General features: G+C 36.9%; 1 protein-coding gene and 1 non-coding gene across 2 annotated transcripts; one reads left to right on the forward strand and one right to left on the reverse strand.

The window, feature by feature from the left end:
• Positions 1-96: 96 nt before the first annotated feature.
• Positions 97-12,854, reverse strand: LOC107581803 (DNA polymerase subunit gamma-1-like). Its single transcript, XM_016267451.1, is given in 23 exon segments — positions 97-194; positions 1,864-2,024; positions 2,105-2,313; positions 2,497-2,674; positions 2,759-2,845; positions 2,847-3,090; positions 3,272-3,407; positions 4,847-4,964; positions 5,052-5,105; positions 5,199-5,359; positions 5,440-5,556; positions 5,953-6,027; positions 6,130-6,247; positions 6,333-6,557; positions 6,639-6,762; positions 8,485-8,633; positions 8,817-8,999; positions 9,087-9,166; positions 9,616-9,762; positions 9,855-10,022; positions 11,410-11,605; positions 11,692-12,302; positions 12,686-12,854. Coding segments are annotated over 22 exon segments (3,579 nt in total). The 5' UTR covers positions 12,258-12,302; positions 12,686-12,854; the 3' UTR covers positions 97-111.
• A 482-nt stretch (positions 12,855-13,336) lies between these two features.
• Positions 13,337-13,409, forward strand: trnar-ucg (transfer RNA arginine (anticodon UCG)). Its single transcript has one exon. It is a non-coding gene; the product is annotated as a tRNA-Arg (tRNA).
• The last annotated feature ends 2,242 nt before the right edge of the window (positions 13,410-15,651 follow it).

Below are 15,651 nucleotides of genomic sequence, written 5' to 3' on the forward strand. Positions count from 1 at the left end.
CTTTTTACAACCCTGTTCATTCATTTCAACACTGAGTTCGCACTAGGGGTGGCCATTTATGTGCTGAGAGAGACTGCATCACCTGTGTTCATTCTTTTCATGCCACAAATATTATATCCTTGTAGCTTGCTGTTTTCCTTTGGCCAACGAGCCTTTGGTGATCTCTATAATCTGATAAATGTCCAACGCCTCACCTGTTGATATATAAAAACAGGATCAAGTTGCTTTCCAGTGGCACATCAACAATATATAAAGAATCCATTTCTAACCCTGGTTTAATTAATACATTATAGTCTTTCATTTTATTTGAATTTATAAAGTGTTAATGAGTTCATGTTCACAAAATGCTGCTATAATCTTAATAAACAAATGTCCACATATGATCTGGTGAATTTTTTTTAAGACACCATTTACCCCAAAATAAATTTGTCATTATTTGCTCACTCTCATGTCATTCCAAACTTGTATAACATTTCAGTGGAATTAAAAAAAAAAGGTTTTGTATAATGTTATATAAAAACGTGAAGATTTATTTTGGATTCCTCCCTTTGTGTATTATAGAAAAAGAGTTTAAAACAAGATAGTAAAGGCAGGAATAGACTACTTGACCTTTTTAAAAATCTGAACAGACTGAGAATCCATTTCTAACCCTGGTTTAATTAATACATTATAGTCTTTCATTTTATTTGAATTTATAAAGTGTTAATGAGTTCATGTTCACAAAATGCTGCTATAATCTTAATAAACAAATGTCCACATATGATCTGGTGAATTTTTTTTAAGACACCATTTACCCCAAAATAAATTTGTCATTATTTGCTCACTCTCATGTCATTCCAAACTTGTATAACATTTCAGTGGAATTTAAAAAAAAAGGTTTTGTATAATGTTATATAAAAACGAAGATTTATTTTGGATTCCTCCCTTTGTGTATTATAGAAAAAGAGTTTAAAACAAGATAGTAAAGGCAGGAATAGACTACTTGACCTTTTTAAAAATCTGAACAGACTGAATTTGCATGAATGCCCAAAATTTGCAGATTGGTTCTGACTTGAAGCAATTACTGTTTCTCCTAACTGTAAATCTGGGCAAAAGTCACAGTGTATTCCAACCTTAAAGGAATAATTCAACCAAGAATTAAAATTATCTTAACATTTACTCTCAGGTCATTCAAGATGTAGGCGTTTCTTTCAGATTTGGAGAAATGTAGCATTCCATCACTTGCTCACCAATGGATCCTCTACAGTGAATGGGTGCCGTCAGAATGAGAGTCCGAACAGCTGATAAAAACATCACAATAATCCACAAGTAATCAATGCTTGTGAAGCGAAAAGCTGTGTGTAAGAAACAAATCCATGAAGGCATTTTAACTTTAAACTGTCTGTCACTTCTGGCCAAAATAGGAGTCCATAATCCATGATAACACTTCCTCCAGTGAAAAAGTCTATCCTGTGTTGTCCCCTCACATCAAAATCCAATGAACTGTTTTGGACTATTCTCAATTGTAAACGGTGCAAATTTCTCTCCTGATTCAGATGACACAATGTTTTCACTGGAGAAAGCAACGTATGGAACGAGGACTCGTATTTTAGCCAGAAGGAATGGTTTGATTAAAAAAAAATTTTAAAAACGTATTGATGATGGATTTGTTTCTTAAATAAATACAGCTTTCCACTTCACAAGACATTAATTGATGGACTGGAGTCGTGTGGATTACTTGTTGATTCCTGTACATTTCTCCAAATCTGATTAAGAAACAAAATCATCTACATCTTGAATAGCCAGAGGGTGAGTACATTTTCAGCTAATTTTCATTTTTAGGTAAACTATTCCTTTAATGTGACAATTGAGGCTTAGTCTGACCTTGTCTTAACCCGTATCTCCGCTCCACTCCTGTGGGGTTGGATGGAGTCACGCAGTCCATAGTCACCTCCTTCCGTAAGCACTTATCGATGTCCACCGCACTGAAGAAAGCCACTGACTGTGGCAAGTCCATCATTCCTAGTTTATAGGCGAACATGCACCTGAGTACAGACAAAAATATTCAAGCATGGACTTCACAGGGTAATGCCAAAAATAACAGGAATCAAAGTTTGGCCTTCACCTGGTGAGCAGGTTGGTGATCTGCAGGGCCAGTGCAGCTCTGTAACAATCTTCACTCGTCACCAGATAACGCACCTCATCGTGAATACTGATGCAGAAGCGCCCGTCAATGTTGTGTTCCTCAAACAGCCACCGCATGGCCACCAGCATTAGATGAAGATAGTCCACCGCTGAACTCTGAACCACCCAGTTTACTCTGCTGGTAATGAACTAAAGCATAACCAAAGTCTCATTAAGTCCGTTTAGCTCAACTAGCCTTCCTGTAGCTCAAACAGTACAGCAAGTCATTTCATGCAGTTACAAACATCGGCTGCAGAGGTATAAATGCTACAAGAAGATTGTTGAAATAATGAATTACAATACAAGTTATTTCAAACTATAGTGTTGTCTCACCTCATCCTGAACAGCAGAAGGTTCCAGAGCTCTGGAAATCCTGCAGCCAAGCACTGGAGTGGCTGGTTCCTCAGAGTGGGCGATACTTTCCAGCTTATTGAACATCTCTGATTCTGTACCGCCTGCCCACACACGCTGCCCTGCGAGATTCCACTTCCTCTTGCTCCCTCTGGTGGTGCTTCAAGCATTAAACACAAGTTTGACATGCAGATTTGTCCAACACAGACTAGCTTAAAACAGCTTGTTACAGTAGTCAGCAGACCTTTGAGCTGCCAGTTTGGAGATTTTACGCAAATCCTGGAGTGATATGCTGTCATCCTCAGCTCTTTCTTTTTTTTTTTGCCTACCTACGCAGTCCTTTGGTAAGTGCGTACATCTGGCGAGCTTTACTAGCTGCTTCCTGTTGGCTTAGTCTGTGATTGAACTGCATTAGCAGTCGCTCAGCAAACGGCTGGCCGGCTCCATAAATCCGGCCATAGTTGAAGACCTTGGCATGTTCACGGCTAATGCCCACAGTATCTGCGGTACGGCTGTGCAAATCCGTGCCCTGACTTTTCTTTCCCTGGAGCGTCATCCATCCAAACGCTGTGCATCCTGGAAATCAGAAATTATGAATGACCAAAGGGTGTAGCTTGCTCCTCATAAGAAACATGATTTGGCATCCTCATTTGTAAGTCGCGTTGGATAGAAGTGTCTACTAAATGGAAGTCAATTTTTTTTTTTTTAGGAATTTGCATCTTGGAATCTAATGGCTGGGAAAGTGCATCTGGAATACCATGCATTCCTGCAAACTGTGCTTCGCCCAGTATGGCAGCGATCCACAGCTCTTGAGAGTCCACATCTGCTCCCACCAGGTGATACCCAGGAGGCACCTGCACCATGGCCTTCAGCTCACTGCCTACACGATCTTTCTGCAAGCACACACAAACCCTCTCAGACATTAAATTCCACTTTCATTCCACAATTATGGCAGCCCAATTCTGCCACACAAGAAAAAGAAAAAAATCAGGCTTTGGTAAATCATTTTTGATGTAAAAAGTTATAATTGACCCTTCGCAGGGAGTTTGATTGACAGGCGATCTGACCGATCATTGCGCTGAATCTGCTATTTTTGTCCAACAAACAAATCAGTCAGGAGAGTAGATTAACGTTGGTGGACTTGAACTTGAAAAATGGTGTGTATTGACGGCTTTCTGCGGTTGAAACAAGATACCTTCTGATGTTCATTCATGTTTATTTTGTGCTATAACTAGTAAAGAGGAAGAGAAAATCGCTTCATGTGCCGCTTGAACTGAGGCGCTACAGTGATCTGTTACAACACATTAAAGAGCCACAAAATGGCATTTATTTATTGTTTGAATTTAATAAAGAAATTACAAAATTTGAAAGCTGAGACTTTGTTTCATATCTAAAGTAACCTGCTCGGTCTTGTCTGTCGGCGTATTGTCAGCATCCTCTTTGCTCCACGATGTATTTTACACAGCATGAGAACATGATGTGTGGCGTGAGAGCAGCATGGCTTGTCGCATGGCAACAGTAACTAAGGGGGGCGGGATAGTCAGGTCATATAACTTGTGACAAAAAAAATCACCTCAACTGTCATAATTTCAACTTAAGTCATAAGGTCTTTGCATAGGGTCAATTACGACAAACGTTGAAATTTTGACAAAGTAGAAATTATGAGATGCTACATCATAACTGACATAAAAAGTCATGACAAATTATGAGATACTATGTCACAAATATGACACAAAGTAGAAATTGGGATACTACTACGTGATAATTTTGACAAAAAGCAGAAAATAAGATACTACATCATAATTATGGCATAAAATATTTTGTGATAATGGTTGAAAGTTTGACATAAACATTAGAAATGATGAACTACTATGTCATAATTATGTAAAAAAAGTTGAAATTATGAGATAATACATCATAATTATGATAAAAAGTTGAAATTACGAGATAGTCAGGTCATATAACTTGTGACAAAAAAAAATCACCTCAACTGTCAATTTCAACAAGTCATAATTTTGTTATTTTGTCTCATAATTATAACATAGTACCTCATCATTTCTAGATGATTTACCATATCATAACTTTTTTCTTATGTGGCGGATATGTGCTTCCATAGGCATGAATGATATAGAGCTAAATCAGTAATAACGATAAACTATACAACTATATAATAATCTAATAAATAGTATATAATAAAATATACAATATTTATACACACATATATATATATATATATATATATGATTACTTAATGGCAGTAATGAATTAACTCAATTATGAACTGCCATTCACAGTGTTTTCTGGAAGGCACTGCACTCTGTAGCTGTCGTACCCGAGCATTACTTGCAGTCAGCCACGTCGGTTCTACAGCTCTGCGAGTGACGGTTCCAGCTGTGATGACCTGTGGTAAAATGGCACCATATTGTCCTTCCTCATCAAAGTCATCATGTCTGATGAAGGAGCAAAGAGAAGGTCAGATGACTTCTGATGTTTTCACTCAAATGAAAAAGACACAATAGAGGACGCCATTAACAAACCGTCTGACAGAGAGCGGCAGTTCTGCCCTACGGAGCCATACCACCTTTTGGGAGCTGCAAAGACAGACAAAAGAAGAGATTTTGGATCAGCTGTAAGCACCATCTACACATTCAAAAGACTAGCATATTTAAAAGAGACTCTCAAACCTGATGCGTTTTTGAGCATTTCTCCAGAATGACATCATCTTGTTGATCTCAAGCGCTCGTGTGGCGTTGGTGCCTTGTCGTCCTGCCTGAAGTGTACCATCCTCCATTTTCGACAGGAAGTCTTTAGAGAAGGGGCTACCCACATTGTTGTCATTTCCGTCCTGTGATTTGAAACTATTCGAGTCATATATGACTATAACTTGAATGAATGCATTGTAAAATGAGGACAAAAATCGAATACCTTATGAGGCAGTTTGAAGAACCAGCATCCAGGGATGTTGACATCATTGTATGGTCCATTTCCATTGTGATAGGGACACTCGCCGTTTCCATTTTCAACGAATGAATTTAGTTTTTTCTAATGAGTAAATATAGCTATTATTACTAAAATATGTGCTTGCAAAGCATTAAATAATAACATTTAATTTTTTTTAAAGTAATCAAAATTGAATACTATTTAATTACTAAATATATTTTTAAATAACTTTTTATATTTTTAAAAATGTAAATGAATTAAATAAATGTACTACTATTTAATATATCCATTTAATAACAATACATTTTTACACTATTTAATTGTGATTTAATACTTAATATAGCACATAATGTTAATTGTATTTAAAAATATAACATTCAATAATATTTTTATAATAAATAAATAAACAAACAAACATTAAACAACAGAAAAAAAATTTATATATATATATATATATATATAAACAACATAAAAAATGACACAAAATCCCAACCTAACCTTGATCCTCTTGGATGGGCCTGCTGTACTCTGCACTTCATCATCAAACACTTCCAGTCGACTCACTTCTTCAACCTACACACATGCACAAAAACATGCAGACATGGATGAAAATGACCACTTTGAAGGAAAATACCAGCCCTAAAAACCCTATTTAGTAACATGCAAAGCTCTAACCGTCTGCCACACAGCACTGTCCGTCAACATGAAGTCATCAGAAGGTGGGCTGTCCAGATACCGGGGCTGTTCCTTTCCCTTGCGCTCACAATACTCCTTATAGATGCTCTCAATTGCCCTGGAAGCCAAGTTTTAGGAAAGATGCAGTCAAGCCACTGTATTTTTTTCCTAAAGAACACAGTATTATCTTTGCTTTATTTTACCTGTATGGACATACAGGTCCTTCACGGTTCTCTGAGGTGTCCAGGTTTTCTCTGCGGCCTGGTACCAGGTAACCCCAGCCGTGCTGGTCGGTGTAGTGCAGGGGAAAGCCGTCCCATGTGAGGCCCATCAGCTTGGGCGTGACCCTCATCTGCAGACTGATAAGACTGGCTCCAGGAGACCAGTCCTCGGCCTCAGACATTTTCACACACAGCTTACGATACCAGCTGAGCATAAACAACGTACAAAATGTGCGCTCATGCAATGTGCTGTTTTATTCAAATGGGATAATAGGGGGCGGCACTTACCTGGGGTGGGCTGGTAAGTGCTGTCTCCTCTTTGGCAGGTAGCTGACTGTCTCTTTTAGTCTCTGTAAAAGCTCGCTACTGGGGTGTAGACCAGCCTGCTCTTCTTCTGAAGGAGGACCTGGGTCTGAAACACAGAGTCAATAATGTTATCCTTTAAAATAACTAAAAGTGAGTGTAATTTTCTTTAAATATTTTACATAATATTTTAATAATAATAATTATATTAACAATCTTGTAAAAAACATTTTATTACAGTATTTATTTTTTAAATTACCAGATATTTCCAGGTTTTCAAAAACCTTTAGGAATCCTTTTTTTTATTATTCATATACAATACAGTTCACAGTAAAGACAAAGCTATAAAAGGTGTAAAATGTGATCAAATATATTTATTTATATTAAATGTTAAAATATACTTGATTCAACTTTTCATCAACACTTCTAATCATATACATTATTTTAATGTATTTAATGTATTTTATTCAATCATATTAATAATTTTCAATATTGATAAGAAGATAATAATGTTTCTTGAGCACCAAAACAATATATTAGAATGATTTCTGAAGGATCATGTGACACTAAAGACTAAAATAATGCCTGCTGATAATTCAGCTTTGCCATCACAGGAATAATTTACATTTTGAATTATATTAGAATATAAACTTATTTTAAACTGTAATAATATTACTGTTTTGCTCTATTTTTGATCAAATAAATGCACCCTTGGTGAGACTTTTTTTTTTAATATTTAAAAATCCAAACAGTAGTGTACTTAAGGAACGTTAACTGTCTGAACTGTTTCAAACAAGAAATAAAAATACTGATCAACCATGAACCACCCTACTGAATTAAAGGGTTAGTTCACCCAAAAATGACAATTAGCTTGTGTTTTACTTACCCTCGAGGCATCCTAGGTGTATATGACTTTCTTCTTTCAGACGAATCCAGTCAGAGTTATATTAAAAATGGTCTTTGATCTTTCAAGCCGTTTAATGGCACTCAGCGGGTGCTGCAGTTGAACAGTCCACAAGTCGTCAAATAAAGCTCGCGCATTCATAATAAAACGTGCCGCAGACAGCTCGGGGGGATGACTAAAGGCTCCCTGTAGCAAATCCATGAGTTTTTGTAAGAAAAATATCCATATTTCAAATGTAATAAACAATTTTCGCTCACTTCCGTTATCTATCATATGCGGATCTGTTCCGGCGGAAGGCGTATGACATATGCGCAGCGCGCGCACCTCTGAGATATGCTAGTCTCGCGAGTTTGTTTAATCGGAGCAAAGGAAGCAAAGTTTCCTTACTTTAGCAAAGCAAAACCAGTCTCCTCTCGGTTTATATCGAAATCCTCCTACATTTTTCTTTGCAAATCTTCGGTTTGTACTTCTAATCTCGTGACCGGCGTTTCGTTTTCTTCACTCGCCGCATTCGTCACTAATCACGCAACGCCGCGCGTCTTACGTCATCCGCCGGAACTGCTTCAGTGGATGACAGTCAGCGGAAGTGAGAGAAAAGTGTTTATTACGTTTGAAATATGGATATTTTTCTTACAAAAACTCATGGATTCGCTACAGGGGGCCTTTATTCATCCCCCGGAGCCGTCTGCGGCACGTTTTATTATGAATGCGCGAGCTTTATTTGACGACTTGTGGACTGTTCAACTGCAACACCCGCTGAGTGCCATTAAACAGCTTGAAAGATCAAAGACTATTTTTAATATAACTCTGACTGGATTCGTCTGCAAGAAGAAAGTCATATACATCTAGGATGCTTCGAGGGTAAGTAAAACACAAGCTAATTTTCATTTTTGGGTGAACTAACCATTTAAAAAAAAAAACACCTACCCTCGTTCCAGTCTTCGGGTACATTTTCTTTTGCTGCTGCTGTTGCCTCAGCCTCTTGTTTGGCTTTCTTCTTGCTTACAGGTATTTTCTTTAGCTTGAAGTCCTGAACATCCCAATCCAAGTCCCACAGCCAGGGATCATCTTTGTACCTGCACAGCAGACCATACCAATAATAACAAAATATTGGATTGCTGCTGAACACTAAAACTATAAGCAGAACATATTTTACACCAGGCCAGTAAAAAGTAACTGTATGTTTCTTAAAAGTGAATACATTTCCTTCAGGGACTCCATTTGGTTATTATGAAAGAAACAAGCTAGTGCATGCTTACCGCTCATCCTCCAATAACTGGCAGGCATCGTCAGCCAGAATCATCAGTGATTTCTTCATCTCTCTCTGCAGCTCTTCATAAGTGGTCTGGGCATCTTCCAAGTACCGCTTCCAGTTCTGATTGACAGGAAGGTAGCATACACCCATTTCTAGCATACCTGCAAGTGTCACTGGGTGAGGACACCTAGAAAAATGCAGACAACAGGTCACTTAACAATAATATGCCATAATGTAGAGCTGGTGGTGGGTTTATGTATATGAAGTGTCATACCGCTCCATAAAGAGAGGCAACTGTTGAATGAAGACCTCATGTGTGGCCAAAACATCAAGAGCACAATACTGCATCAGCTCCTATCAGAGAAAACAAAATAACTTCAGAAAACACTAAAACACACTTCCTTTTTCCATTTGTACTTGCATTAATTTATAAAAAGGTATAAGGTGTTCATGCAGCATAGAGACATTTAAAGGAACAGTTGAATTAAAAATGAACATTTGCTATTCAAGATGTAGATGTTTCTTCATCAGAACAGATTTGGAGAAATGTAGCATTACATCACTGCAGTGAATGGGTGCCATCAGAATGAGAGTCCAAACAGCTGATAAAAACATCACAATAATCCACACCACTCCAGTTCATCAATTAACGTCTTGTGAAGGGATGTAATGCTACATTTCTCCAAATCTGTTCAGATGAGAGAAAAAAAAACTCATCTACATCTTGGATGGCCTGAGGGTGAGAACATTTTCAGGAAATTTTTTTCATTTTTTTGCGTGAACTCTTTCTTTTACATGTTTACCTGAAAATTTGTCCTAATGTCCGCCATGCTGCCTTTCACGAACAGATCCCTTTGTTCTTTCCTCAACGGTTCTCCTCCCACGTAGAGAGCATGAACATCAGCAAGGTTATTAATACTGCTAATATCAACCCATTCCCATGAGCCAATCTGCAGGAGAAAATACATACAATTTGTTACCGGTTGGTCATACTGTGAACTATTAAGGCTGAGCTGACAAATGTTGCGAGGTTTGTACGAACCATCGGGCCCTCAGATCTTCGGCCGATGCGCTTCATGTGCTCCTTCACTTCCTGTAGCCCTTTTCTCTTGCCGTACTTGCTGGCCATCCAGAGTGAGCGCTGGAATCCCGTCAGACCTGAGATTGCCATGTGGAGACTCATTGTGTCCAGGAAACGCATTTTGGAGCTCTGCACAGACCAACCCAAAAGCACATGCATGATATATTAGGTATCATATAGTTTTTTGGCCAGTATTAGAGATTTCTATTTAATTGCAATTGTTTATTATCAGTTAATACTGGATATTTATTTGTGCATGTTCACTTAAAGTTAGTCTTTAAACACACTAATATTTTAATAACACTATTAAAAGTAATCTTCAGCAAATCCCTTTATTTATTTAATATTATTTATTACTATTTTAAATTAGCGTTTATTTTTATATTTTCAGTTTTGATTTCATTTTAGTTTAATTTTTAGTAGTTTTGTTATGTGCTTTTATCATTAGTTTTTATTTTTTAAATACTTCTATTTAGCTTTTTATTTATACTTCTATTTAATAAATTAAAGTAGTTATTTCAGTACTTTAACTTATTTTATTTCAGTTCATTTTCAAGACAACATTTCTAAGTTTAAGATTTTATTTTAGCTTTATTTTAATTAACAAAAAAATAATTTCAATATTTTCACTTAATTTTATTTCAGTTTTAGATGTTCAGACTTTCAGACTTATCTTAATTTAGTCACTTATCAAGACAACATTTAAAGTTTACGTTAATAGCACTGCAGGGTTTCCCAAACCTTTTTGTCAGTCCTTTTACAGAAAATATTTTCTGTAAAGTATCTCGCTGAGATATTAAGGCAATATTTCAATAATTGAATAACCCACTGACATGTTTACAGTTTTCTGATGCTGGTTAATGGTCATATAACATGCAGGTAACCAAATTAAATATTTCAAGTGTTTTATTTTGACAGTTTTTATTTTTAAATTATTCATCTGATTAAATTAATTATTAGCTTTTCAACTCATGAACCTCTTGCAGTTCCTTCATAATCCCCAGTTTGGGAAAGCCTGCTGTAAAATATAATGTTCTGACACCAACATTTGCTTTTAGCTTTTAAAATGATTAGCATTTTAGATTTCACTGTTTTAAGACCAAATAATATTGAATTTTCATACTGTTACACCCTTAGAATCAACAAAAAAGCAAGTAAAGATATACAGGTGCATCTCAATAAATTAGAATGTCATGGAAAAGTTCATTTATTTCAGTAATTCAACTCAAATTGTGAAACTTGTGTATTAAATCAATTCGATGCTCACAGAGTGAAGTGTTTAAGTCTTTGGTTCTTTTAATTGTGATGATTTTGGCTCACATTTAACAAAAACCCACCAATTCACTATCTCAACAAATTAGAATACTTCATAAGAAAAAAAACATTTTTAGTGAGACACGAGTTTCACAATTTGAGTTGAATTACTGAAATAAATTAACTTTTCCACGACATTCTAATTTATTGAGATGCACCTGCATTTGAAATCAGTCTCAAAATAGTCTAAAATGAATCTCACTTTCAATAAGTACTGTTCTTTAATGTGCGCCCGATCAAAGCTCACGTTGTGTCCAACCACAAGCCTCTCCTGCCATACACCGCCCCGCGGTTGGGTGGAGTTTGCTGGGGTCTCCAGAGGGATGAGATCAGACAGCATCAGATCACTAGACCAGGTGTATCTGTCCTCTATGAGCCTCTTACTGCACCACGAGTACCTGCAACACCAAATAAAAAAAGTTTGTTTAGAATCACTGGTAAAAACCCTGGTGAATATATACCGGTTACGATCAGTAAACCTCACCAGGCATTTGGGGAAACCGCCACGGCCAACGTAGGACAGTGTCCTTCCTCCATGCAGACTTCCACATCAAACACGATAGCTTTCTCACCTGGGAAATTCACACTTTGGCGCTCTCCGCCCGGCCCATACCGAGTCCAGCCCACTTCCCAAGCCCATTCCTTGGGCATCCTGGGAAGTCTTGCTCTCTGAAGCTGACTGGCCGCATCTAGGTAAGGAAGGCTCTGCTTTTGGGCAAGTAAACTGAAGTGTTCGTCGATGTCATTGCCGTACATTTGAGGTAACTTGAGTTCTACGTCAGGTAACAGGGCTGTTTCTTTCCCCCAGAGTTTATGCTGCTTCAAGTGTCTTATACTGCGTTCAACATCCTCACCTGTGTACTCCTGCGTCTGACCCCGAAATATCTGCTCCTGCAGGTTCCTGGAGAGCATCTGGATGTTGAGGGGGTTCAGGCGGGTCCGATCTGAGCCCTGCTGGGATTTGGGTTTCACAGAGGTGGAGCACCATCTTACCCAAACTCCAGTTCGTATGAAGGTCTGCCACCGGTGACATGATATCAGACGGAGCATCGTATTAGAGCCTTGGATGAAGCATACTCACATACTTAGAAGAACCTGGTAAATGAAAAATAAACATAAAAGTTAGAGATGCATCTCAAAGACCACATCTAACCATGTCAAGACTGGCAATGTACTTCCTTCAAGATGTTATTTTTTACAATACTCAATCGCATTCCAATGTTATGTATTTAAATGTATTTTAAATATTTATGACTGAAATTTTATTGTATATAAAATGTTTCATATATGTGTTTCCAGAGCTAAAAGCACATAGGGCTACAATGAAAAGTTCGCTTTTATTTAGTGAAGACATACATATGAGAACAAGTTTTTTAAATATTTTGATCAAGCATATTTCTTATATTATTTCGTCTGAGAATTCATCAGCTCATATCTGTCACACAGTATTATGAACTGACAAAAACAATGAAAAATACCTGATTAAACACCGCTGTATAAATATGACGCTGCCTTGCTGTCCATGCTAGTGCACTTGCAAATCAATTTCGTTATAGTACAGGCAACATTTTATTCTTAATTACAACAATTGACCAAAAACAGACACATTCGGACACACTACACGCGCATACTACTACAGCTCAATCCGAAGAAATCCTGTTTCTACGAAGCGCAACTTGCCTCACAGCGACACCCAGTGTTTTGGTACCGCGTGATAAAGCCGTCTATGTGACATTTTCATCAGTGGCGTAGAATATTTTGCACCTAAATAATTTTAGATAGTTACTGAATTGAAAATATTTGATAAATAGTTCAAATAAAGTAATAAAAATCCGCGAATACCTCCGCTTATCCTCGCTATGTTCAGATCTAGCTTGGCTGAATATTAAGTAGCTAACGTGAGTGGTGCAACGTCATCATTAACTTACTTAATATTCATGAGATACAAATAGCTGGCCAGTGTAGGAATTACAATTTCGCTTCTCTACATTCTCTGTTGTCGCCAGAGGACTTTCCTTTATTTCCAGATAAAACATAATGTCTTTGATAGTCGCGCGTCTACGCAAAACAAGTAGTTTTGTAGTCAGTAGTCAACATAAGAGAGCACATTTCCAACCTTTACTAATGGTGGCCTCGTGGCCTAATGGATAAGGCGTCTGACTTCGGATCAGAAGATTGCAGGTTCGAGTCCTGCCGGGGTCGAGATTTTCCATTTGTGTAACATTTTCATAGTTATATGGTTAAAAGACGTAGGATACACTCACAACTTACAAATAACATTTTACTGCTCAAAAACAGCCTTATATTACCAATCCATCATATTGCTATTACAGGTCTAATGTTACTTCAGGACTTTGCTATAGCATATTATTTACTTAAATGTAATGCTCTCACTAAAAAGAGAAACAAAATGACACTATACGAACATATTCTTACTAAATTACCTTACCAAGGCGCTCTGAAAATGTTTGTCGATGAACTTTTGTCGAATTCAAGTTTCCAACACGTCTTCTTAATATTGTCACATGAGGGCGCTATCGCCATAGAAAATAAACGACGCTTGTTTTTTTAATTATTTGTAACTTAACATTTTTATAATATAATATAGCAACTGAATCAATGATGTGTTTTAGCCTCAAACAACAGAAGCTGAACCTATTGTTGTTTATAAACCTAAACTGAAATTTAAAACGAAATCGCATTGTTCTTAAATGTAAGATTGATTTATTTGTTTTTAACAATAAACACATTAACATATGTATTTGTAATATTCATTGGAGCAAAGCAACAATTCAGATAATCCAGAGATGTCAACCTCACAGAAGAGCATTAAAGCTGATTTTTGTAAAGAGTCCTTACATATTTAAATTATGTATAAACATGCGTTTTTGTTCGTTCTAATGATATGGGGTAAAAACGGCAATACATATAGTCAACTCAGGACAATACAGTAAAGCATCTCTTTATATTTGTTGATAATTAACAAATCTCTTTAACATACGTCGTTAACATACTGTCTTATATCTTCTCCAGTGATTTAATGTGTAGATTATTACGGGTTCAGTTCCGAACAAGCAAATGTTCTTTCTTTTCTTTGCCAGCAGTCATAGAAGCCAGTTGAACAGATACTGCTTTTCTCAGCAGATGAAAGAGCCCTTGTTAGATCAGACCCTTCATTTTGCCAAGTGTGGAGCCTGAAGAACAGGAGGGGAGGGACGTTTGCCTGTGTGTAACTGAGAGGAAGCATTAGATGGGGAGGCATGTCTTTAGAGGGGGTTTGTGTCTGAAACAAACTTCTGTTAGTCCCTGCAAAAGCTACCCGGGGGGCTGAGGATACATTAAATCATCATGTTTAGGAGCTTAGGCGCGACTCAGGCCGGCTGAAAAGCCTGTCCAGGCCTTGAGTGATGCTATTCATGTTTGGGGGGGGGGGTCAAAGGGTCAGGGGGGTTCACAGGCTCCTGCTCTATTGGTATGCTAAAGTGCAATATACATATATCCCCGTGAAGAGACAGAAACCCTGCCAAATGAAAGAAAATCAACAGTTGTGGTAGCTTCTGGTCGTCATATTATTAGCCTCTATTCAGTGGCTAATTAACACTTAATGCTAACTGGCGCAGAGGTCACTGATAGAGAAATTCTCAGTCATTTGCATAAATGCAGGAGGAATAAGAGAAACTGATATAGCCTGAATGAGTGGAAAATTATACACACTGTATATGTGGGTGTGAAATTTGGTTTTATGATTTAAAAAAAAATAATAATAAAACACAGCTGTCTAATTACAACAATTTCAGTTTATAGTAAATTATAACAGCGGCGTTTTCACGCAAAATTACATCAACATTTTTGCAGGGTGTGTTTTTCTATTAATTAAAGGTGTAGCCTAACGTAACCTAATTATTTAAATTTTTGGATTAGACATGAATCGTGATAAATTTATCGTGATAAATCGTGATTAATTTATCGGTCACTGATAGAGAAATTCTCAGTCATTTGCATAAATGCAGGAGCAATAAGAGAAACTGATATAGCCTGAATGAGTGGAAAATTATACACACTGTATATGTGGGTGTGAAATTTGGTTTTATGATTAAAAAAAAAATAATAATAAAACACAGCTGTCTAATTACAACAATTTCAGTTTATAGTAAATTATAACAGCGGCGTTTTCACGCAAAATTACATCAACATTTTTGCAGGGTGTGTTTTTCTATTAATTAAAGATGTAGCCTAACGTAACCTAATTATTTAAATTTTTGGATTAGACATGAATCGTGATAAATTTATCGTGATAAATCGTGATAAATTTATCGTGATGAATTTATTATATTTTAAGGCTTCTTATTCAAATATTTTACTCAAAACCTAGTAACTAAACCACAGACCTTTTCATAACTCTCGCTGCCCGTATAGTTCTCAACAATATACAAGTGATTTATAG

This window comes from Sinocyclocheilus grahami, unplaced genomic scaffold (genome assembly GCF_001515645.1).
Source record: "Sinocyclocheilus grahami isolate Dianchi unplaced genomic scaffold, SAMN03320097.WGS_v1.1 scaffold38.1, whole genome shotgun sequence".
Taxonomy (NCBI): Eukaryota; Metazoa; Chordata; class Actinopteri; order Cypriniformes; family Cyprinidae; genus Sinocyclocheilus; species Sinocyclocheilus grahami.